A 25780-nucleotide genomic window follows, 5' to 3' on the forward strand; every position below is an offset into this window, starting at 1 on the left:
TGAAACTGCTCACTCTGGCAGTTTGGTCGTCCCTTGGCACATATGCATGTTGATTTTTGCCCAGCATGGCCACCCAACCTGCCAGGGATTGCTGAAAACAGGGGCTCCTCTCACCCACAATTCCTTGCAGCATCTGATCTGCATATGCTGAAATGCCAATCTCAGCCGGGGAATTTTGAGTGTGTTCTAGGAGCCATCTCTGATCTTGCCAGACTGAGCCCACAGGAAACGGCCAGACTCATGGAGTGGCCTGGACTCCATGGGTGTCTACAGGAGTGGAGTGTCGAGGGGAAGACAAGGAGTATCAGATATATTTTAAAAAGATATACCAGGGGCAAACATCAACAGAACCTTCTATAGCTGGATGGCCTAACTCATAAGGACGCAGTCCAACAGAGTCCTGAAGCAGATGGAGCCTCTAGTCTGCAGTGGATCAGAGGACCCATAAGAGGGCTAATCCCTGGCCAGCAAGCTGACAAGGGGGCAGGAGTTCTTTGGGGGATCCTGGACCAGGTCAGCCATCACAAGAGCATCCTTTGTCATAATGGACCAGACCCCCAGGATCCTTTGCCTGCCCTCATATACATATTCCCTCCTAGAAAGTCATCCTGCTCTCTTCCCAGAGTAACAGAAAAATAGTGTCCCTCTCCATCTCCCCGTTACCAGTAATCATGCTTGTGAGAGGCTGGCTGCGGGACTCTTGAGAGGGTGGTAGTGCAAGTGATGTGAGGAAAAGGGTTTAAATGCCCCTTTAAAATGCCCATTTTAAAAGGGTTTAAATGCCCTTTCCCTGGCAAGGGTGGGTGATCCATGCCAAAAAGGCACAATCGCAATGGGCATGCCCCCTTGAAGATTGTGGCCAGTGGCTGCTGCCCTGCTGAAGTGCTGACACCTTGCCTGCAGTCTGGTGACACGAGCACTACAGGGCTTGCTGGGATGTGGCCTCAGCGGACCAGGAAGAGGGAGTGGCTCCTCTGCCCTGAAACCAGAGGTTACCCAACCTGGGTTGGAAGATCGTCTGTATGATGATTCCCAAGTTCAAGAATTAACCTCAGGTTCCTCAACCCGTGGTTTCACACTATGTCCAAAAGGGCCCACTTACTTTGGTATTATGTTCAGTAATGTATATCCCAAACCACTGCTACTAAACTAAGCATTCTAGAGAAGCTGGGTGTTTGAGTTCATCTGTATTCCACCTTTTGCATGTCATGCATTCCGTGCATTCTGAATGTCTCTGACTATGTTTGCTGTCTCTAACTGAAATTCAATTGAGACTTTATTGTAGGTTTCTGCTGTAAAAGGGTTTGTTTTAACTATAATCAAGAAAGAGAAGGATGTCCCCCAAAGAAATCAAATCTTTACAGTTTTCATACTAAGAAGTTTGCTTTCAATTTATATCAAAAACTGGCAGGGCTTCTGGCTTGGAAAAATTATGTAGATATAAAATGCATTGATTTTCCTAATGCCATAAATGCCTTTGAATTTAATGTTAGCATTAATAATTTACAATGATACTTTCACATACGCATATATTGGAACCAGTGGATTTATATATTCTTTAACATGTAGGCAGCCTTCTATCGATGTCAAAGAGATTTGCAATCTGCTTTTTCTATTGCATTTTCACTAGGTCAAACCATGCTTCAAATCTGGCTTAAGAGACCAATTGAGCCTACTGCCTGGTTTGCTGGTTCATCAACAAACTTTTTTTTTTTAAGGCATTTCCACCAAGTCATTTTCTGTTAAGAAAAACATTAAGGTTGTTCATATGATAAAAATCCCTGGTGGCTAGAGACGGCTGGGGGGAAGGCATGGGTATGCCTATCTTTCCCTACACAATCTTCTATGCTCTTGTGCTGTGATTGCCACTGTGGCATGTGGTGCGGCATTCTGGAGGCCGGGAAAATGCTGCCCAGCCTCCAGAAGTCTCACAATGCAGTGCACAAGGAGCATAGTGCATTGGGAGATTCCATCTCAAGCTGGGTACTCTAGGGACGCTCAAGCCAAGCACTCTAGATGCTCAGCTCTGTGTCTGCTCGTGCTGCAGGCAGACACATGACTGGAATCCCCAGTAGAAGAGCATGTTCACCCCGTTTTACTTGGATAATAGCCCAGGGAAAATTCCTGGGCTACCCAACAGGGCAGTGCCAACACTGGGTCCTCAGCCACATGAGGACCCCAACAGGGACGATTTTTCTGATCCACAATGTTGCTTCGGAATGACTGCCACATAAAGTATAGGCAATACCCTTTTGTAATTCATGTGCTGACATTCAGATGCAAACCAAATTCACAGCACATTGTCCTAAAGAACTCTGATGGATTGTTTATGGTTGTTTGATGATCTGCCATGTTATTTCAAGATGTCAGCCACTCAAAATATAGGTGGCACCCCTTTGTAACCCAAATGCTAACAAGTGGATACCCTTCAACCCTGCATCACATGGGAATGTGTTCTAGGTAAGAGTTGCCAAATCAAAAGAAGCTGAACGTAGCCTTCATCTGTTCTACTTATATGCTTGTAAGGGATTGGTGGGCTTCAGCCAGTTGGCCGGAGCATTGGCAATTGAAGTGGCTGACCAGGGACCTGATGTTCCTCGAATTGTTCCCCATTGTTGTAGCAGTGCATCTTCAGGCAGAAGTAGGAACTCCCCAGTCCACTTTTGGTTCTAAAACCAGGTGGTTGTTCATGTCATCAATGCACAAACCTCTCATTCTCCCAGGTTAATTCTCTCTTGAACTCCTTTGTGTCATGTTGTCTCCATTTTAACATTGTGGCCTGGCATGTGGCCTCTCCATTTTAACATTATGGCTTGGCCTAACCCTAAACAGGCCTACGGAATGAGACCACAGATATCCTATCTCACTTTCAAGTAGGGCATTTCAGGGAGCTCATTCTGGAAGCAATGGTAGAGCCAGATAAACTCCTGGAAGCAATTTGGAGCCTTGGTGATAAGAGGCATGTTAGGCAATCAATGTGTCACTGGCTCCAAGCACCAGTGCAAGTTATGCCACTAAGGTGGCAGCTTTCAATGTTTTTGGGCAACAGGTAGATCTTGGAGAGTTATGACCAGTTCCACCTGAAAACATCATGCAGTTTTTAGTTCATCTTAAGTCATCTGGAAGGGCCATGCACACTTTGCCAGGCTATGTCTTGGCTATTTCCTTTGAGGCAAAAGCAAGAGGTTGGGAAGAGCCCACTGTCTACTTTAGGATCAGGAGGATGTTGGAAGTCTGGGCTTGCCCTCCAGTGCCTGACACTACTACTACTACTACTACTACTACTACTACTACTACGGATATTTATATACCACCCTTCAACCAAAGTTCTCAAAGCGGTTTACATAGAAAAATAAATAATACACAAATAAGATGGTCCCCTGTCCCCAAAGGGCTCACAATCTAAAAAGAAACATAAGACAGACACCAGAAACAGCCACTGGGGGGATGCTGTGCTGGGGTTGGATAGGGCCATTTGCTCTCCCCCTGCTAAATAAAAGAGAATCACCACGTTAAAAGGTGCCTCTTTGCTCAGTTAGCAGGGGTTAGAAGGCCAGTTTCTCCTGAATTATTACACTCTATCCTGAGTGCACTATGTTTCTCCACCTGGGAGATGGCAGTGTTCAGGGTAACAGATCTGGTTATCATCTTTGAAGCATTTCAGCTGCCTGAAGCTTTGCCATGCCCAAGATTGAATAGGTCCTCTTGTTTACAATTGGGTGATGTATCATTTACTGACAGTAGGGCTTATCTTCTCCTGTGTAGGTCCAAGATGGATCAGCAGGGCAGGGGTCAGACTACCCAGTTGCACCAGGTGAGCAATGTAACATTGCAGTCTTAGCTTTGAGGGTTTATTTGGGGATGCACCAAGTGGAAGGCAACTGCTTTTTTGTTCATTCTGAGGAGAAACCACTGTCACAGTTCCAGTTCTGGGCAGTGCTACAGAAGGCCCTGCTGAATTTGGGGGAATTCCTGGGGAAATGTGGGAATTTGAATTTGGGGGAATTCCTGGGGGAAAGCATTGGGTGTTGATGTTTGTACAATTTAAAGTGTTATATTCATGATGTTAAGTGTTTCAATTCTGCATTAATAAAAATATTGTTTTGATAGGTGCTGGTCAAGCAGAGGCTCTTCTGTGCGTGTTGATCTGTGTCCACTTGATAGTTTTTTGAGCTCAAAGAAGTATTAGCACCTCACATTTTTGTTCCCAGTTGGACTTGGGTGGCATGAATCTTTGTGATTTAGCAGGTAAAAGGGGACTTCAATTTAATTGGAGCAAGGGTCCCTGGCAATGTTATTTTGTGGGAAGACGGACCTATTGCAACAGAGAATGTGGAAGGGGGTTTTCAAATTGAAGAGTGTCACAATAATTTCCCACCTTGGGATCACATTTCCCACCCTGGGATCACAACAACCCATCCAGTGTTGTTCCAGTCTGATGGGGTCCACCTTTCTGCCACAGGGTGCAACTTGTATTTGTATTTGTTCAAGTTCAAACACTATATTGCTTAAAACTGAAGGCTTCACAATGTGAAATGACAAAATACATTTACAAAAATTTAAAACAAGGGTTCACAATATAAAATGAAGATTGGAAATTTACCTGGTTTAAAATAAGAAGTCACACCATAAAATGAGTTAAGAATAATAATATTAAAAAAATAAATAAATAGTAAAATTTTATAATGGAAATGTGATTCTGGAACATCCAAATCCATTAATACAATTAGCATATCTGCTAAACTCTTCCTCTAATTTTTATCTCGGCATAATTTCCTTTGCAGTAGTTGGAAAATGCAATTAGTCTACAGTCATTCAAACTGGATCAAACAACAAGGTCAGCATCAGTAGGCTGATCTGAGAAATGATAGGTCAGTATGAAGCAACATGTCATTGGTACATAATTTAAATTACTTCTTTACCTGGGCACAATTGCCCTGAGAAAAATAACTCTGAGAAACCAAATATCTGAAGTAAACTTATCATATTATGATATCAAAATTTCTTTCTCTGCCAAATATTAGTTCGTTGTTCCAGGTAACATTGCTTTGCTATGTGTGACTCTGACATTTCTTTAAGGTTTAGCCAATAACTGAATGCCTGCTGGTAGATCTTACTAGATCAAACATAGGATCCTGTTTCCCAGTGTAAATACTGGGCTGGGGTGCATCGAGGAGTCTCTAGTATATGGTTCTTAACTTCAATTCTTAACACAATCCAGCTCATTGGAAATCTGGAAACTCCAAATCTCAGAACCAAAGAGTAATTGGGACTGAATCTTTGTTTTTATCTCCAAATTGGCCAGTAGTATGCAAAGACCTACTTGGGTATAAGAAAGAAGGACCATATCATCAGAGTATAATTAGAGTGGTACACTTCTACCATTGAGTGTTTGGTGGGGAGCGGGGTTGTCCTCCATAAATTGGACAATGTCATTGATTTAAAAAAATTGAAGAGAAAGTGAGCCAGAACACAACCTTGTTCACACCTCTGCTACTTGGGAGCCTGAAGAAGACAGTCTCACTTTCATAAAAGTATTAGAATAAAGTGCTCTAACTAGAAGTAAGAGACGATTATCAATATTAGAGTGAGATAACTTAGACTACAGTAGCTCTTGATCAATGGTGTCAAAGGCTGCTCACAGATCAACAAAAGCTGCAAATAACTTACCCTTCCTAGTATATTTGTTCAAATCATTTAAATCATGAGATGATTTAAGACAAAACAATTATCCAGGGTGGAATATCCACTACCCATAGCCACCTAATGGCGCAGCAGGGAAATGACTTGACTAGCAAGCCAGAGGTTGCTGGTTCAAATCCCCACTGGTATGTTTCCCAGACTATGGGAAACACCTATATTGGGCAGCAGCAATATAGGTAAATGCTGAAAGGCATCATCTCATACTGCGTGGGAGATGGCCATGGTAAACCCCTCCTGTATTCTACCAAAGACAACCATAAGGCTCTGTGGTCGCCAGGAGTTGACACTGACTCGACGGCACACTTTACTTTAAATCCTGCGTGCTCTTCTCTGAACACATAGTTTTCTGTTGCCCAGGACTCCAATTTAATAAGCAAATACTTAGCATATATTTTTGCTACTATATCAATCAAACTTATTAGCCTGTAATTGGAGGGTAGGGTTTTGTCTCCCCTTTTATGTATAAAATAATTATGCTTTGGTTCCATCCTGATGGTATATTACCAGTGCAATTTATGTGGTCAAATATATGACATAATGGGGCCCACCAATTTAAATATTTATTTATTTATTTATTTATTTATTTATTTAACATATTTTTATACCACCCAAAACTTACATCTCTGGGCAGTTTACAACAGGATTTTTTTTTTTAAAAAAATTAATTAAAAACAAAAACAAGAAATTTAAAACACAATTTAAAATTTTAAAGCAATTAAGGGATAGTTTTAATTGTACACAAATATGTTGGTGGTCACTCTCTCCATACAGTATTACAGTAAAGTCAATCATCTTCTCAAGTGAGGTCACAGGTAGACACACATAGGGGCCATTCACATGATTAGCAAAAATTGGGCTAGGAGAGCCTAGCCTGATTTTTGCTATATGTGAGAACCACCGGGCTCGGCTACGAGCCCGGTGGTTCCAGAGTGGGTAACCCACTCGGGAACCCCTGGTTTTTAGAATCATGAGTAGCCGTGGCATGGCTTCACGCCGCACCTACTCATGAGTAGACCCCCGGCCGGGAGGCTTAAAAGCAGCCTCCCGGCTCGAGGGTCTCCCCAGTATGCCCTCACTCAGGGCATACTGGGGCTTGCGGGGGCCGCGCAGCCCCCGCCGGCGCCGTCTTGGACCCAGCCATCATATGGGCGGCCGATCCGGCTGCCCAGGGCTCCCTCCCCGCTCGTGAGCGGGGAGAGCGGGCTTAGCCCGCTCTTCCCACTCACTTCCCCAAACCGGGTCTCACAGATCATGAGACCCGGTCCATAGACTATAGTGCTGATACCCCTGTGAGAAGAAAGGGAAGTACCATTTGCATTAATAAAATAATCCATAGCTTTTCTGAGAGGCAGAAAGAAATCATCTTCTGCTTCTGCACTGATCTTTGCAGCCAAGAGGTCATGGTTACTACCTATTCTTGCATTGAAATCTCCAGTTAAAGTTACAACTGTGCGGGGATATGACTCATCTAGTTACACAACCAAGATGAAGAGAGAGTCCCAGCAGGAATCCTAATAATACTTTGAATTCTTAGGTGGGATATTCAAATTAACCAGGATTATGCTTTAATTACAAGGGCCAGAATTCTCTCCTGAAAGTCTAGAAGCCTGTATTGGAGATCCCCCCCACCCTTAATGACGCAAAAATAGCCAAGCCTCCAGCTGGTCTACCTTTGGTTTCTGATTGTTTTGCTGGGAGGGACCAGACATTATAGCCTGGGATATAAAGTTCATCCTTTTCTATTCCAATGACCCAGGACTCTTATATGCAAATTATATCATGTTTTTGTACTAGTCTAAGAAAATCTTCATCTCCTTTATGGGATTTCCAGCCAGCTATATTCCAAGATAAAACTGAAAAATGGACCTCTTTTTCAGCGGAGGTTGTCAGTCAGTAATTTGAATTAATTGAGCCATGATCACCTGGCCAAAGAGAGTAATAAACCTGGCCAGGATGAATTTGTTGGCATATATATTTACCTGAAAATCTGTGAGACTTGTGGTTATTTTTATTCCAGGGGAATTTCTCTACGCAGAGTAATCTAGGGTCCTAGTTACCATTTTCTGGCTCAGACATATGGTGATAATTTGTCATGGCACAAGCCTATTGATTTGAGTATCCTCTCTTTTTAGTCCCCTATTTCTAACAGCTAGATACCTCAAGAAGGTTTGGGTCTGTGGTATCTACATGTTTAGGTTTTATTTTGTAAGAATGCCAATTATCTCAAGTGAGAGAGATATTAATGTTGTCTGTGTTTTATATAAGACTCTATCCTGAGGGGTTTGTATATCTTGTTTATATACTGATTTAACTGGAGCTGGCAAAGGGGAGTCTCCAATAGAGTTACTCTTATATTTGTCTATGATGCATGGCACTGGTAAACCCTGTATTCTACCAAAGACAACCACAGGGCTCTTTGGTCGCCAGGAGTCGACACCGACTCAACGGCACACTTTACCTTTACCATTGAATCATTGGATCCTACACTTGAAAGAGAGCAATCTAACATCTTGTTTTCTTTAAAGATGGGGTGTCTAGGCCTACACGTTCCTCTAACTGCTCATCTAGGAGAACACAAAAGTCATAAGGCTGGTTACTAGGTGTGGTTAAGAGACAGGAGTCATCTGCCTCTTCTTGTGGGAAATAATGTTTGTCCTGTTTTGCCTAAGAATCTCTGAGATTGCCCCTTTCAATTAGGGGTGTGCATGAAATGCTTTGTTCATATCCCAGGGGATGGGGAGGGGTACCTTTAAAAGGAGGCAGGCAGGTCATACCTGCTTCTCCAGTGAGCCACCAACTGCCCCATCATGGCAGTGTCATTCTTGAAATCTAACTTGAAAGCAGCCGCCACACTGCTGTCCCCTTTAAACTGCTGCACTGCACCAATGGGATGCTGTTCCCAGCAGCCTTCGCGTGGCCTTAGCATGCAAATGGCACTGATGTTATGCAAGGGCTGCTGGGAGCAGCATCCCATCGGTGCAGTGCAGCAGTTTAAAGGGGACAGCAGCATGGCTGCTGCTTTCAAGCTAGATTTCAAGAATGACAGCACTGTGATGGGTCTGCGCAGAGCGGCGGTGGCTCACTGAAGGAGCAGGTATGACCTGTCTGCCTCCTTTAAATGCTACCCCTTGCCCAACGCCAAAATGTTTCAGCCATGGGAAGCTGAATAACTTTGGCGCCTCTCCAAAGAGGTGCCGAAAGGATCTGAGCACATCCCTACCTTAGATTACTATTCTTAGCACAATAAAGTGGAGCAGCAGACAGAATTCCTGATTCTATCAAGGAGCATATAACTGTGAGAGTAGCCTGAAGGCCATATATTCCACAACGTACCACATGATGCATTGGGGGAATTGGGATAGATTGGAGGAATGCTCCAGCCATGGGGGAATGCTAGCCTCACTTGACCTTGTGCTCCCACCCCTTAAAAAATTGGGGGTGCATTGGGAGACTCCCCTGGGAGACAGGTGCTTTGGGTGCCTGTTTCTGTGTGCACTTGTGCTGCTTGCAACACACATGATCCTGGCAGCTGGGTTAAGGGCACACTCGCACCATTAACCTCGACTAATAGCCAGAATATAAAGTGGGGTTTGGCTGGGTGGGAGTGCCGGGATCCACACGGATCCTGCAGCTGCACATGAGCATCCTTACTATGAGCCTCATATCTTCACAACAACATTGCAAGGAAATATTATTAATTAAATATTAATCATATTTTGCAGAAAGGGAACTGAGGCAGAGAGCATCTTGCGCAGGCACATGGAGAAGTGTCTGTGTTGCTAGCACCCAATTCCTAGGAAGACCTACTCTCCTCTTTTCTGAGGGAAGGAAACTGTATGAGTGGGGATCCCAAGGGATGTCAGCAGGGATAACCTGCCTCACCCCTAACTTGTCCAAGATGGCTGCAACAATGGGGAAGTACCACACAAGGGGATTTTAAAATATATGAACCAGGACTTAGACCTGACTCAGCCACACTGATCCTCACTTACAATCACAAAAGTCTTCAGCGGTTGCTACTCTCTAGAGGTTCATTCTACTGCAATTTATGCTTGCTGCACAACACCTCCTGTGGCGCTTTTCCTGCCTTGTGCTCTACTTGCCTGAACAACTAAATTCAATAACCATCCTAGTAAATTAAGAGTCCTTCTGGGTTACTCATTCACTCCTTTCTTTTCCTTTCAGTCTTTTAATAGCTACCCATTGTCTTCAAAACAGTCCCTTTTGTCATGCAGCATGAGCTCTTGATCATTTGGTGACACAAGACTTACCGCAGGTTACACTGAAGAGTCACTAACAGGCATTCTAGGAGCTATGAATGAAAAAAGGAGGTTTGCCAGTTCTCTGGCAGTGTAGGGTAGCATTCATGTCTAGATATAATTACTGTCTTCAATAGAAGCAGACATTCTCTTGGAAACCAAAGAGGCCAGCTTCCATTTTCATCTTACAATAATTCATATTGTTGTACATTTTCTGCTTGTCGGACATACTGCTCTCCTTTTTTAATTAGACTGTAATAAAGTGACTTACCAGGAAAACAAAATGAGCTTTGGTATATTGTCTTTACAGAGTTACCATGGCAATACTCATTAGCTATGCCATGCTAAATACACAGTGTTACAGGTGACTTTGGAATGCAAAGCAGAGTGGGAGGATGTTTCAGTCTCGTCCTAATTTTGTCACCACAAGGATGACACCCTTCTGATTTTGATTTTTGCCGACTGAACTTCTGAGCAGATTACTTTAAGAAGAAAGTACTGTACTGTTATGAGGCTCCAAGTTCCAATGCCACTAAAGGCCACAAAAAAATCTTCAGCAGACTCACAGAATTCAATTTTTACACTATTGTTCATGTGATGAAACGCTGGAATGTTTTAGAAAGAAATTTTGTCACAGAAGCAGGAGAGAAAGGAAAGCTGTCATAATAGAATTATGAAATATATAAAGCTTCAAATGGTGCAACAGGAGAAGCATAATGAAAAACCCGTATGCCTGAGCTTCCGCATTGGATTGCAACCAAATTTTACTTCAGCCAGCCAAAAACTCCCATTGTTTTTACTGCACTGTCATATAATATTGACTTGCATTCAGGATTATTGTATGCACCAATGAATTGTCAAAGAAAATAATAATGTAGATGAAAGGCCCAAGTTCAGCATTAGACTTGGGCATTAAGCTTGTCACTGGGTGGCTTTGAGCATGTCACTTTTTCTTGCAGTGTGATTGTTCTCAAGATCAAGAAACGAAAGTGCTTTGTGAACTGAATATTGCTAAAGCAAGTATAAATAAAATTAATGTAAGGCAACGAACTAATTATACCCACAATCCCGCCCAAAAAAACCCCAACAACCACAAAACCAAAAAAACCAAGGCTGTCTCTGTGGGGCTCAGGGCAAAAATTATTTGCTTGGCCTGTTATGGAGTCTGGTACCAGGACTCCCTATACACCCCCTTAGCCCCTAGCATGACCTGGCCCATGTTTCAGAGAGTCAAGAAGGAACTGCAAACAAACCAAACCCTACATCAACTAAAAAGATTATTCCCAGGATATAAAATGTTCATTTAATATACAGTATTACCATTTAAAATTATATAACAATTGCTCTAAACATCTATATTAGAAAAAATCATTAACAATGGGATATAACTTGGTACTACAGTCCTAAAGTATCACATATAAAATGCTAGATAACGTATTTCAAATATAAATTATCAACATGTAAAACAGTTTTTCAAATAAGACCATGAGGTCGCAAATTCTAAAAGTCCTCCAATCCAAAGAAGTTACTCATTAGTTCCACATGAGAGGAGTCTGTGTGATGTAATCTTCATATACAGGGAGTAATGTTCCATAAACAATCTTAAGTTTCAAGATCAAGATTTTCAAAGGAGATAATTCTTCAGTGTTTCTTAGTAGCCACCCTTGCTCTGAGCAAAGAGACACCTTTTAAAGTGGTGTTTCTTTTATATGTAGCAGGGGGAGAGCAATTGGCCCTATCCAACCACAGCACAGCATCCCTCCAGTGGCTGTTGCTATCTTATATTTCTTTTTAGATTGTGAACCCTTTGGGGACAGGGGACCATCTTATTTATGTGTTATTTATTTTTTTATGTAAACTGCTTTGAGAATTTTGTTGAAGAGCGGTATATAAGTATTCGTAGTAGTAGCCATATGCATTTTTATCCTCCCAACAAAGGGTCTTCTTCAGTGGCACACTGAAGCCTCCAACTCTTGGTAAACAATCTAACATAAAACCATATCTTGAGAAATTCTATATATCATTTCAAAACTAAATCTAAATAAATATAAATTGCTAAAAACTACCTATATAGCAAACCTACTCCCATAAACCATTGTAACAACTATTAAAGATAATAAAATCCCATGAGAAGGAATCTATACAACCAACATCATCCATCCCTATCACAGATCTCACCGTGCTGTTACCATGTGTCATAACTCAACCAGTCCCGTGATCCTAAGCTTCACCACTGCCACCAAGCAGACTTTTGTTGTTGTTTTTCCCCTGGCTGGGTCTACTAAAACAGCCTTCCAAACCTCTTTCTTATTCAAAGTTAGGTAAGGTAGAAAGGCTTCCGTGTGGGGTGGGGAAACAGACAGTAACTATAAATTCACCCTCCCAAACCAAACTGTAGAACAGGAACTGTGAACTTCTGACCCCTGCTCAGCTTTTTAACATGGGGGACCATTGCTATAACCATTTGAGAGGGTGGACAGGGAGGAAGGCTGCATAACCTTCCCTTCCCTGCAGATGATTACCAAGACATTGCTGGGCACACAGATCGCACACACAGACAGTCCACTACTACCCCAGGCAGTGCAGAGGTGCAGGGGTCGGAACGTGTCATCCCAGACCCTGGAAATCCCACAATGCACCACACAAGTGTGTGGTGCATTGTGGGGATCCCCCTTGGCAATGGCCAAGAACCTGTTCCTGTGCCAGCACCGGCTGGGAGCAACCGGCACTCTCACACAAGCAGTTAGCCCGAGTTAAGGGCAGACTCGCACCCTTAACCTCAGCCAACTGGCAGGCTCCGTAGGTGGGTTTGCCCATGTATCCCAGCGGTTCTCACAGGCAGCCAAGCCCAGGCTTGGATGCCTTAGCTATTTCTTAGGTGCTAGTGAGAACAGCCTCAGGGAGTAAGCAAAGCAATTGCAATACAGAAGTCTTATATACAACAAGAGAAGATTCAAGCCTCATTCCTTCACAATCCCAAGCAAAAATTGCCCAATTCCTCTGCAATTTGGGTGGTAGCCTCCACCAATTTGGGTGGTAGCCTCCACCTCCACCCCACCCCACTATTTTGGCCCTGGGACCCAATATTCAAGTAGACATCAGATCGGACCTTTTTGCATTGAAGTCAATGGGAGGCAAAAAGGTGGGAAATTCAAGTAGATGTCAGAACTCAAAATGGAGGAGGAAGGAGCAGCACTTTATCGGACACAAAATGCAGGGCCGAAACAACAAATTATTTGGAGCTGAAATAGGGATGATTTATTTCAGCTCCAAAACATTTTGGGAGGGCAAGAGGGTGATTCGTTTTGGCAACAAATCACCCAAAACGGGCAGTTTCGGGTAAAGATCTTTCTGTACCCAAAACGTTTCGCACATCCCTAGTAAAGAGCAGCATATGATCCACATACTAATGACAGCCAACTTCAAATCCCCAGATGATATCCCCCAGTGGTTTAATTTAGGTGTTAAAGAGCATAGGGAACAAGACTGAACTCTGCAGAATTCTATAGGGCAGAGGTCAAAACATCCAGCAGGAGTCCCCTGGCATCATCTTCTGGAGTCCGTACTCCAGGAAAGACTGGAGCCATCTTAAAACAAGTCAAGGTGATCCAGAATGATACCAGCCCTGATATTATCAAAAGCTGTTGAGAGGTCTATCAGAACCACTACCCCTCCACACCCCCGCTGGTTTAGTTCTAGGTATAAATCATCCAGTAGGAAGATGGAATGTTTTTCAGTGTCAAAACAAGGCATATATAGCAAACTTACTCCCATAAACCATAAACCATTGTACTTTTACTCCCATAAACCAGGATGAAATGGTAAAGATAACCAGACTTGTCCAGAAAAAATGCCTGTTTATGAACAGGCATTGGTTGTCATAATGCCTACGATATGGCATTATGTCATATATCTATATATATTATGTCTAGTCTTCTAGCAAACTCTAGAAGTAGGAAGATATGCCAAGATGATATGCCATCACATTGAAAATCACATTGCCATCACTTTATCTCTCTGAGGTCACAGAAACTACACAGACAGACCTGGCACAGGAAAGGATGCCAAGCTCTATTCATTTGCAAAGAGGCAGCCAGAAATATAATCTGTAGCAGGATGACTATATAGTTCATCAAATTCATTGCAATTTGATCACAAGCCAACAGTATTCACCTGTTCTAAACTCTATGACATTTTAAACAACCCCTATAACAGTACTGGATACTTACCATACTGAGAAAAATACCACTGTAAAACTAAAATACTATAGACAAACCATAGGATTTATCTAGAAAGAATCACAACTACCCACCAAAGACTTAACACATAAACAGATTGTTTGTTTGATTATCTTTCACTGCATATGGAAGTTCTGCTGTGGGACCAGGATAGTGCCGATACTGCCTTTAAACACTTGAAACTCTGACTTACTCAGATTTAAAATATGATCACTTCTGGATGAACATCCAAAGCATCTATTTATGAACATCCAAAGCATCGTCATTTGCAGGCACCTCCTGGTTTTACTCTCTCCTTCCTGCAGTTCTTAAACTGTAATGAAAATACTAGTGGGAAGCTGCCATATAAAATGATTGGTAACGCTGCAAAAGGAAAAACTGGTTGTATAGGTCAAATTATCTATTCTATTTTCCGTTTATACAAATGCACCTTCTGTAGTGAAAGCAAAGAACTATAACTCTGTCATTAATTTAAAAAAACAATTTGCTGATATCATGTTCAAGAGAAAACTTAGAGCACACTATTCATTTTGTTTTGTTTTGTTTCTTTATTACACTTCTATACTGCCCTGTCCAAAGGCTCTGGATGATGTACAACAACAACAAAAGAAACAAACAACCATTTAAAACAATCAAAATAATATAAAAAACTTTTTAAAATAGTTTAAAATCATTCAAGACCAGTTAAACACATTTAAGAACAATTTAAAAACCTTTGAGGACCAAACAATTAAGTTTTTAGGACTCTCTTGAAGACCAGTAATGAGCCCAAACTATGGATTTCTGCCAGGAATGCATTCCACAGTCCTGGAGCAGCTACAGAGAAGGCCTGGCTCTGATTCAGCACCAGACATACTGGTAGTAACTAGTGGTGGTACTCTCCAGATGATCTCAATGTGCAGTGAGGATCATACAGAAGAAGGCTCTCTCTAAGGCAGCGCTGCTCAGCTTCAGCCCTCCTGCAGATGTTAGCCTACAATTCCCATAATCCCTGGCTATGGGGCACTGTGGCTGGGGATTATGGGAGTTGTGGTTCAAAAGCAGCTGTGGGGCCTAAGTTGAGCAGGCCTGCTCTAAGGTATGCTGGTTCAGTGCAGCTGGGCACGCACAGATACTTTTCAGTGGAATTGTCAATTACTGTATTTACCTGAATCCGAGATTAGTGTTTTCTCCCAATTCATTCATGTTAGAAATCAGGGTCCTCTTTCTTTTGGGTAAATTAGGGTATAGCCTGTATTTGATCTCTATTTTTAAAGGGCTTGTCTTAAATTCAGTGTCATCTTATATTTGGGTAAATATAAAGGATATTCACATGACCAGGAGAAAGGGAGAGTGGGTGGGTGGGCATGTGGAAGCTTGCCTGTGCAAAACTTACTTCCCCTACAGACAAGATATTCTCTATATATATCTTCAGCAGCCTATCAGATTCTCCTTTTATTAAATAATCAGTCAGCACACCCCAAAACAGTGAAAATACAAACTATGAAAAATGTGACAAAGAGGGCAATGAATGTCTCCACAGTTGAACATCAAGAGGAATCTAGAGAGAAAGCAGAAAACCTAGTCAGGAAGAATGGGTATGGATTGCCTGTTTCAAAAAGTTGGAGAAGAGTTAGATTCATTAAGGGTTTGCCTGTGCTAAAAATATATTTTATTATGGATAGATTTACATGGCAAACCCAGAGAATCTTGGAAAGACAAGGAATTAAAGTGATGTAGTTCGCACAGCATCAATAACATTAAAACAACAATTAGTTAATTCCAGATTGTGTGATAGGAGATGTGATGCACTAGATTGTGAAATTTGTGAACAGGGGAAAGAAATTGTGGAAAGAAAGGTGCAATATATATAAAATTCAATGTTTAGGTTGCACTTCATTTTATATAGGAGAATCTGGTAAACCGCTGAAAGATAGGTATAGAGAACATCTAGCAGATATGAGGTATAGTGCTCAGAGAACAAAGCCCTGGTCAATGCATATGAGAAAAAAGCACAAAGGCAAAGTAGTGCCTACTAAAATATTTATTTGGGGGATTGAGAGGAATTTACAAAAAAGGAAAATAAAGGAAGCATTATTTATAGGAAAGTTAAAAACAGATGTCAAGGCTTGAGAAGCATTAGCTGATGCTATAAGATTCATTGGCCTGTGAGAAAATCAGGTGACTCCCCTCCCTCTCCCTCCCTCCCTCATTATCTCTCCACCAGTCATGAAACAAAGTTACCTGGTTAAGGAATTTAACAACTGCGAAACAGAAGAGGTCTTTTTCTGTGCTTGATTGTAAACTGATGATGGCTTGTATGCTGAAACGGTTTTGATTGATTTGTACCAACCTTTATCAAACTTTTGCGCAATAAAAGGTCTTTGGAAAGAGAACTGAAGCACATGGTTAGAATTTTTTTTGCTTGTACCCTAGCAAAGGGAAATGAAGAAGTTATTTAAATTTTGATAACTAATTTTTTAAAAAGGTGTTACTTGATTCCACATTGTTGTGTCAATCCAGTCCCAAAGGTGGATTCCACAACAAATGTGGAATCTATTTGTTCTGCCTTTCTTTGTCAAAGGAATCAAACAACATCCAGAAAATACCAATATATAGTAAACAGTAACACCTTTATTTTAAAAAAGCAGATATAAATCAGTTTGGAATGAAATTAGACACTAAACATCTACTATGATTGAGTCTGACAGTGTTTCCTAGGCAGAGAATTTCAGAGTTGAGGAGCTGCAACCAAGAAGGTTCTCCCTGTGCTCTAACGTGTTTTATTTCCCTGGCAGGTCTTCTCTTATTGTCACAATTGTATAACTGCTATAGCCCTCTTCAGATATTTAAAAACGGTACACTGTACTTATGCAACATCCCAAGAGCACACCACATGCCGCACTCCAGCACTGATGCGTTCAGAAGTCTCACCCAGTGCTGTCCACACTGACAGTGTTTGTCCAAAGCTACCACGGACAGATTCTGTCCATGACTGGAAGATTGGGGCAGGGCTTGCAGGCACACTCTTGGGTCACTGTGTAAGGGTACAGCATCCTTTGTTTTTAATGTCCGAAGAGGGCTTATGTTACCTTGATTCAAGTGAAAATTTTCTTTTGGCATTCAATAAGCTTACAACATATGCTCTGTATGTTCACAGCATGAGATAAACTTTCAGCACATTAATAACAGTCACTGGAAACAAGACAGACCAAACATTTCAAGTTTGCAAAAATGTTGTTGTGATTTCAGAGCTCGTTCATTTTTGAAGTTTCATTTATTTTTGTCTGGGCTCATTCAGGCCTATTTCTATTTATTTTTAAAGTCATTTCAAGGGTCCCTATTCATTTTCATAACCCTATTCATTTTTAAAGGGCTTTAAGTGCCGGGCCGGGGGGTGGGGTTACTCTCTTGTTTGTAACATAACTTTATGTGGAGCTCTGATGTGCAGCTGCTTCCTGTGGGCATCATCTTTATTTCTGTTTTTACAGTTATATCCTGCTCTTCCTCCAAGGAACGCAGAGTGATTTATTTATTTATTGTTGCATTTATATACCGCCTTTCATTAAAAGACAACCCCAAGGCGGTTTACAAAAGTTAAAACATACAATTAAAAGACAATAAAAGTATTAAGCTAAAAAAATATAAAAACAAACCAAATTTAAAATCTATAAAATACAAGCATAAAAACGATACAACAGGTAAAAACACATAGAAGCAGCAGTAAAAACTATTATGTAAAAGCCTGGATAAAAAGCCAAGTTTTAACAAGCTTTCTAAAAGCCGTGATGGAGTCCGAGAAGCGAGTGGCCACTGGGAGAGCATTCCAAAGTCTGGGGGCAGCAACAGAGAAGGCCCTGTCCTGAGTGCACGACAGCCGGGCCTTTCTCATTGTCGGCACCCGGAGCAGGGCCCCCTCAGATGTCCTCGTCAAGAGGGCAGCAACCCTTGGGAGCAGGCAGTCCCTCAAGTACCCCGGGCCCAAACCGTTAAGGGCTTTAAAGGCCAAAACCAGCACCCTGAATTGGACCCGGAAACGAACCGGGAGCCAGTGCAACCCTTTCAGAATGGGCGTGATGTGCTCCCAACGGGCAGCTTCGGATAAAACCCTCGCTGCCGCGTTTTGCACTAGCTGCAGTTTCTGGATATTCTTCAAGGGCAGTCCCACGTAGAGCACGTTACAGTAATCCAGCTGCGACGTGACTAAGGCATGGTAACCATGGCCAGATCTGCCTTCTCGAGAAAGGGACACAGCTGGCGCACTAGCCGAAGCCATGCAAAGGCACCCCTGGCCACTGCCTCCACCTGAGCTTCCAAAAGCAGAGCCGGGTCCAGTAGTACCCCCAAGCTGTGTACTTGCTACTTCAAGGGGAGTGCAACCCCATCCAGAACCAGTAGAATCTCCTCATCCCGATTGGCTCTCCTACTGACCAACAGTACCTCCGTCTTATCCGGCTTCAATTTCAGTTTACTAGCCCACATCCAACCCATCACGGCCTCCAGCCCCCGATTCAGGACATCCACCGCCTCGCTAGGATCCAGTGACAAGGAGAGATAGAGCTGAGTGTCATCCGCATATTGCTGACAACTCAGTCCAAATCCCCGGATGACCTCTCCCAGCGGTTTCATGTAGATGTTAAACAGCATGGGGGACAAGACCAAACCCTGCGGGACCCCACAGGCCAACGGCCATGGGGCCGAGCAGCAGTCTCCTAGCACCACCTTCTGGACCCTCCCCCCAAGAAAGGACCGGAACCACTGCAATGCAGTACCTACGATTCCCATACTCGAGAGGCGGCCCAGAAGGATACCATGGTCGATGGTATTGAACGCCACCGAGAGGTCCAGCAGAACCAACAGGGACGCACTCCCCCTGTCTAGTTCCCAGCGTAGGTCATCCAATGATTAACATTGTTATATTTATCCTCACAATAAGCCTGTGAGGTAGGTTATCACCTTTAGTACCCTTCTGCTCCAAGTTGCAGCATTGATAAGGGATGACCACCATTTTTTCATGGCAGTAGTAATTTTTTTAACCACACTTGTCTACAAAAAATATTGTATTCTGGGACATAATGGCTATTAAGATGGCACCAGGAAATGACTGTACACTGGAGCTCCTACAGATACAAGCTCACTATAGTTACAAATAAGTAACTATACTATAGTTACAAGAAAGTAACCTTTACATAAAAATTAAAATAAATGTGGGTTCTGAAAATGCACATCCATTCATGTCCCTTCAGCCCATTCATTTCAGAACCAATGGAACCAATGAGGGGCAGCCATTTGTATCAGGTTCCATTCATTCTAAAAACAAACATCCTAGTTTGCACCACTTATTTCACTGTGTAGACTAGAGCACGTCATTGCACTTGAATGTTAAAAAATGTTGCAGTAATTCACTGGAGGGGTGGGGTATAAATATTTTAAATAATAATGTAATTTTAAAATGTGTTGACATTTTGCAGAACTGTAGCTCTGTTAAAAATTGGCATCTGAATAGAACTCTTCTGGTAGCCAACACTATTGCGCACATACTAATGATGGGGCCAGAGGAAGAAGAAGGATATCAGAGTGGGGACATAAGCAGCTTGCCACAGGATGGCTTGGAGTCCAAAGATGGGACTGGGGGCAGGGCCGTCTTTTGGATGTGGTGACCCAAGCCCCGAGCTGGGACAGGCCTTACACTGGAGCAGCCTGCCCTGCAGAAATTTATCTTTCTCCTCCTGCCCGGCCGACCTGTAGTGCTGCAGGAGCCCTGTACAGTCTGCTATTGAAAGGCTCCATGCAGGCTGCTACAGCTCCCTCACTGCCCCAACTCTCAGCTGTTCAGTGGTGGGTGGGGCTTCCAGAGGCCACCCTGCCTGCAGGCCTTCCTGAAGCTCTCCTTTGCAGAAGCTCTCCCCAGTCCCTGATTCCCACTCAAGAGCCCCAGCAGCCCAGCAAATACAGAGCAAGCAGCAGGGGCAGAACCAGGGGTGAGTGTGCAAGTGCTGATAAGGCACAAGGGTTCAGTTGCATCCCCTGTGAATTTATATCCAGATCGGCAGGTCCCAGCAGCAGAGTCAAAAAGAGTCAGACTTCCCTTCCTGCTGCTAGTCCTCCTGTCCAGCAGGAGCAGCTGCAGCTGCCTGATTCATTCTCTTGGCATCTTGTGCTCCTTCCCCGTTCGGGCCAGCATTTGGAAGTACAGTACTGTAATTTTAGAACAAGCAGAAAGCCAGGAGGAGAACTGAGTTGCTGAATGGTAATGGAAGGTGGAAAGAAGCTGACTGCGGGCTTTCCCTCCAGGAAAGCAAAACATAAAAAACCCAACCTTTATCTGATTGTTTGTTTTGTTTGTGTGTGATTTGTTTCCCATGTGAGAGAAGCAGAAGCCTCACCCCTACTTGAAAATCTCTCTGTGTGTGTGAGTGAGAGAGAGAGAGAGAGATGTTTTTAAAAAATCATTTTCAAAGTATAAGTTAAAATTGACAAACTTGTCAGAAAAACCAGCAGCGAGAATCAGAAGGCAAGCCAAGAGGCGAGCCAAATAGACAACCAGGACGGGGAAGCAAGCTGAAAGTCAGAGCCAAAGCCAAGGGTCAAAGCAAACAGTCAACCAAGAATTGCAGGTAAGAAGAAGACAAAAACATCTTGATTCTGAGGTGAAACCTTATTCTCCTTGCATTGGGAGGATCCAATGCCCAGCCTGCTTGGGCAGGGTCAACCTAGGAGCCGCAAGTCCTATGGTAGGCTGTGGTAGTTCCATGGTCTGCCAAATGGGGGAGCAGAATGTAGAATCTCATGTTCTTGACAGAGGCTGCCTACTGCTTCCTGAAAGGCCTGCTCTACACGTGCAACAGAATGAGGAGGTGAGAAGGGAATCACATTTTTGAAAGAACTCCTGCATTAAAGTTGTTTAAGATGTGGTGATGGTCATTGGCTTAGATAGCTTTAAAAGGCAATTAGACAAATTCATGGGGGATAGGTCTATCAGTGGCTATTACCATGATAGCTTTACAGACTACCTTTGTTCGGAGTCAGTTTACTGCATAATACAGGGCAAACAATGGCAAGAACTGCTGCCTTTATGACATGCTTCTGAGTCTTCTGGAAGCATCTGGCTCACTACAGCTAGAAACAGGATGCAGAACTTGAGAGCCAGAATGATGTAGTGGTTAGAGTGCATGACCGGGGAGACCCGAGTTCAAATCCCCATTCAGCCATGATACTTGCTGGGTGACTCTGGGCCAGTCATTTCTCTCTCAGCCTAACCTACTTCACAGGGTTGTTGTGAGGAGAAACCTAAGTATGTAGTACACCGCTCTAGGCTCCTTGGAGGAAGAGCAGGATATAAAATGTAATAATAATAATAACAACAACAACAGCAACAACATTGACAATAAAATTCAGCCATCCCAAATCCTTGGGAAGGACTCGATGTCTGAATAAAACAAACCAGTCAATAACACCTGTCTGACTGTGTAAATAAATAATAATAAATAACAACTAGGAAGATCCTTGGTCTTTCAGCAGGACTCTTAGGTTATATTCCTTTTGTAAGTGGACACTAGCACAATAGGTTAACAAATGGGCTAGAATCTTAGGGCGCATTCATATGTAATGCGGAACCATGGGTCCAATGCCTAGAATCTTGGGTTGCAACAAAGAAACTCACTATAATTCGAGGATTCAATTTGAGTTCCAAATCTGAATCTTTGGTTTAGTCACCGTGTGTAACCCAAGTTGCCTGCCATTCGGACGTAACGTCCACTGAACCGCAGGCCCATTCAACATTACGTGTGGTTGTGGCCTTAGTCTCTGATGTGCTAGTTTGGGGAAGTATTGTGGTGTACTGATCTAAAACTGCCAGATGTAGTGTTTACACACACAACACAAACTCATGTGTGCGCATGGACACATTCCCACCTCATTCTGCGCATGGACACATTCCCATCTCATTCTGCTTCATGCATAGGCTAGGTCAAAATTCTTGCAGCCTCAAAGTAGCTGACCCCTAATAGTACTTTGGTAATAGTATTACTATGGTAGTAGCTGACCCCAAAGTAGCTGACCCCTAATAGTACTTTGCTGAAAGCTAATGTCTCAGTGTGTGAGTAGGCCCACTGCTGCCACATCCCAAGCAAAGTCTCCATGTGTCTGCTATTTCCTTTGAGAGCACAAGCACAGACACCAGCTACAACTACTGCCTCTCATACACCTAGACCAGGAACACCTGAGATGAAGCACCAAGTGTGTCCCCATGTGAATTCTCTCTGTGACAGTGGCTCAAACACAGATGGGAAAAGATTTTCAATCGCTACCATTGGCCTGGGATTATGGATCAAAAAGTAGTAGAAGTAGTGCCAACTGTTGGGTAGCCTCAGTGGAAGTACCCTCAACAGATGCAGTCTACAGGTGTGTGTGTGTTCAGGGGGGCAGCTGGAGGCATGAAGGGAGATGGAAGCCAAGTAGTGGGGTTTCACAGGCCTGCACTATTGTTAGTAGTAGCAGCCGCAACAGCTGTTCCTAGACAGAGGAACAAAACATTTATAATCCCCATGTTTTTTGACTAACTAGGTGCCTTTTCTGAGTTAAGAAAAACAGGAGAGTTGGGATCCTGCCCAGTAAGCTTTCTGCTGCATATATTACTATGTTTGCATTTTAAAAAGAGCAGCAAATGTGATAAGTAGCAAATGTTCTATGGAAAACAAATGTCACCAGCTACATATAAATTAATATACTCTGCTGGAGTTCTATACTACTTAGCACCAGAGAAGGTGCAGTTAGTGGTACGGTACAAAAGGATGATGACAGCTGGGAGTAAAGAGATTTTGTACCTTATGTTCTCAGAAAGATAAGTGAGGCTATGGGGAGGGAAACAGGGCACGTGAAGCCTTTGAGTGGATTTATAAATCCGTAGAGCACGCAGGTAAGACGGTAATGGAGTGTTACGTTTAATTTTGCATCCTGCTCCTAAAATGGGGCAATTTATTCAAGGAAGTATAGTAAGATATTAAAGTTGAGCATAAAAGGTAGAGAGAGAAACGGAGGGATTGTTACTTAAAGTCACAAATTTCTAGTTCTGCACTGTCTGTTCTTTGTAGATAACATCATTTTTGTCTCATCCTACCTTCATTGTCATTCTTAACAGTGAGGACATCCAAGTCGACTTCCTACCTGGATCTGGGTGTACCAAATTGCTTTTGGGTCCTCCTCAACATCCAAGCAGATCTTGTGACCACATCCTGGTCCAAACTACTTTGAGAAAATTTCCCATGATGTAAAGAATTGCAATCCAAACATCTATTGAAGTATTCAGAAGACTAATTTAGTAACAAACAACTGACACAAGTTCATATATGTAGATTTCCTACAAAAATACATTGTGAAGCAGCGTTCTTCATTGTAGGGCCCGGGAACTAGTGGCGGCCATATCAGCCTTGACTGTCACTCTCTGACTAATTGTTTATTGGACCTATGTGCATCTTTGGCGGAAGCTGAATATACTGCATAGTCCCATTGGCACCATGCAGAGATGATCTTTCTCTCTGTGTAGTCCAGTGCTTTGCCTAGCACCAGGGGGCTCCTTTAAAGGAAATGGGGTACTCTTAAGCCCCTGCGTCCTCTTGGAAGGAGTGCATGGAGTGTAGTCCTTCCCAGCATTTTCCCCTCAGAGCTCTTAAGAAAGGGCTCCATCTCTCTTAAAGGGATGGAACACTGAGAAAAGTACAATACTGTGCAGGGGTCAGCAGTGGGAAATGGCTCCCACATTGAAGGGGTTTGTTGTTGTTGTTGTTTTGCGAAAGTGCCCCCCATCTAATAGTAGAAGATCACTGTTTTCCATCTAATAGTGGAAAATAGTGAAGATCACTGCTATAAAGTGTCCTATACATTTTCATCCACCAGTTTGCTGATTTGGAGGAGTCCGCAGCATGAGCAGTTGATATAGTATCAATAAATATATCCTATTAAGGGATTCCGTCTGGTTAGCCAAGCATGGCTGGCAAACTGCTTATCCAAATCAGATCAGAGATAAACAAGGTGTGAGATAAACTCAGACAAACCCTAGCTTCTGATACATCACCATGAACATCACTGCTAAATATTGAAGGTTTTCAGATAGCAAGAGAGACTACAAATTTTGAGCTTCAGTCTAGAAATCATCTTAATAGGTTTATGGATTTTTTTCACAAGACGTTGTAGTAATGTTGTACAATTAACCTTGCCAAATATCTGGGAATCTATGTTTTCTTCTTTTCAGTTCATACAAATTTGTAATTATATACAGAATGTATATTAGATGGCCAATTTCAATAGACCATTAGCTCCATTTAAGAATGTATGCTACCAGAAGACAATAAGAAAAAGCTTCTTTCAAAACCTATGCAATCTTGATATGTTTCACTAATACAAATAACTACTATTTGATAGGAAAGATAACTCCATAGGAATATTCATGAGGAATAATGGGTATATATCTATAAGGAATATTCTAGATACATATCTGATATGGTTTCCAGGGAGAACATTTACAAATTATTGTACAGGTGGTATACATCATCTAGGTCATGAAGGATTTTTGGTATAAGGCAGCTTCCTATGTTCCTAACATATATTTGAACACCTTCAAATATATGTTAGGAACATAGGAAGCTGCCTTATACCGTCGGACCATTGGTCCATCTAGTTTGGTATTGTCTACACTGACTGGCAACGGCTCTGTAAAGTTTCAGGCAGGAGTCTTTCCCAGCCCTACTTGGAGATGCCATACAGGTAGATTGATCCTGGCACCTTCTGCATTCAAAGCAGATGCTCTACCACTGAGCTACGACCCCATCCCCATGAAAGATGTGGTACTCTTGGAGGAAATTTATCCCATATTTAGTGGGATTACAGCTACTAAAGAACTATTGGAGAAGATCCTGTACTATATTAAAGATGTTGTAGACTTTGATTTAAAAAAAAACCTTATTTTAGTTTTGTTAGGCTGTCTGCAAAGGTATAGAAGAAATTCATAAGACTATGGTTAGCAATATGTTGACGTCCAGTCCATTCTGTTAGCAAAGAAAGAGGGCACTGTATTAGGGGTGTGCATTTCGTTGTTTTTTTTAATTTCATTTTTGACTGAATCCAAAGCCCCCCCAATTCGGTGAGGGTCCAAAATCAGCCCTCCCAAAATGCCCCATTTTTGTTTTTGGAGTCGACTTGCTCCAAATCCGAAACCAAATTGCAAGCTATCATCCTCCCTGCTGGTTCTGAAGCAGGGTCGTTTCAGTTTGGATACAAAATTCTTCATTATTGCATTTTTAATTTTTGGAAGGTGTACAAAATGTCCAAAATAGCCATTTTCGGACACAAAATGTTTTGTTGCCGAATTGAAATTCACAAGCCTACACTGTACAATTGCCATCTATGGAGGCATCAAAACAAAGAGTTTGGCACACTATGCTGATGAATATGAATAATAATAACTAGCTGGGCTTGGAACAGAGCATCTGTGCCTCTAGTTCACCACCGCTGCTTTCTCCCCTCACCCCAAGCCACTGCTTTTTTGCCCACCCCGCCGCCTTCTTTTCCTCCCTGCCCGCCATCTTCTTCCCTGCTCACCCACCA

At 42.6% G+C, this 25780-nt stretch overlaps 1 protein-coding gene and 1 long non-coding RNA gene across 7 annotated transcripts in view; both read left to right on the top strand.

The window, feature by feature from the left end:
- The window catches only part of LOC128328567 (uncharacterized), a 39948-nt gene extending 23373 nt beyond the window's left edge, over nucleotides 1-16575 (top strand). For 3 of the 6 annotated variants that reach the window (XM_053258697.1, XM_053258687.1, XM_053258698.1), the window contains 3 exons: nucleotides 3766-3814; nucleotides 4111-4248; nucleotides 9889-10246. In XM_053258697.1, coding sequence (XP_053114672.1) covers nucleotides 3766-3814; nucleotides 4111-4172 — 111 coding nt within the window. In that variant the 3' untranslated portion in view covers nucleotides 4173-4248; nucleotides 9889-10246. Of the gene's footprint in view, nucleotides 1-3765; nucleotides 3815-4110; nucleotides 4249-4784; nucleotides 4810-9425; nucleotides 9864-9888; nucleotides 10247-16406 lie in introns of those variants that run through there. The other 3 variants (XM_053258690.1, XM_053258689.1, XM_053258691.1) reach the window with 3 other exon arrangements.
- A 3780-nt stretch (nucleotides 16576-20355) lies between these two features.
- On the top strand, nucleotides 20356-24547 carry LOC128327773 (uncharacterized). Its single transcript, XR_008308779.1, has 2 exons — nucleotides 20356-20796; nucleotides 23319-24547. It is a non-coding gene; the product is annotated as an uncharacterized LOC128327773 (long non-coding RNA).
- Nucleotides 24548-25780: the final 1233 nt, after the last annotated feature.

The sequence above is a fragment of the Hemicordylus capensis genome, chromosome 5, assembly GCF_027244095.1.
Source record: "Hemicordylus capensis ecotype Gifberg chromosome 5, rHemCap1.1.pri, whole genome shotgun sequence".
Lineage (NCBI taxonomy): Eukaryota > Metazoa > Chordata > Lepidosauria > Squamata > Cordylidae > Hemicordylus > Hemicordylus capensis.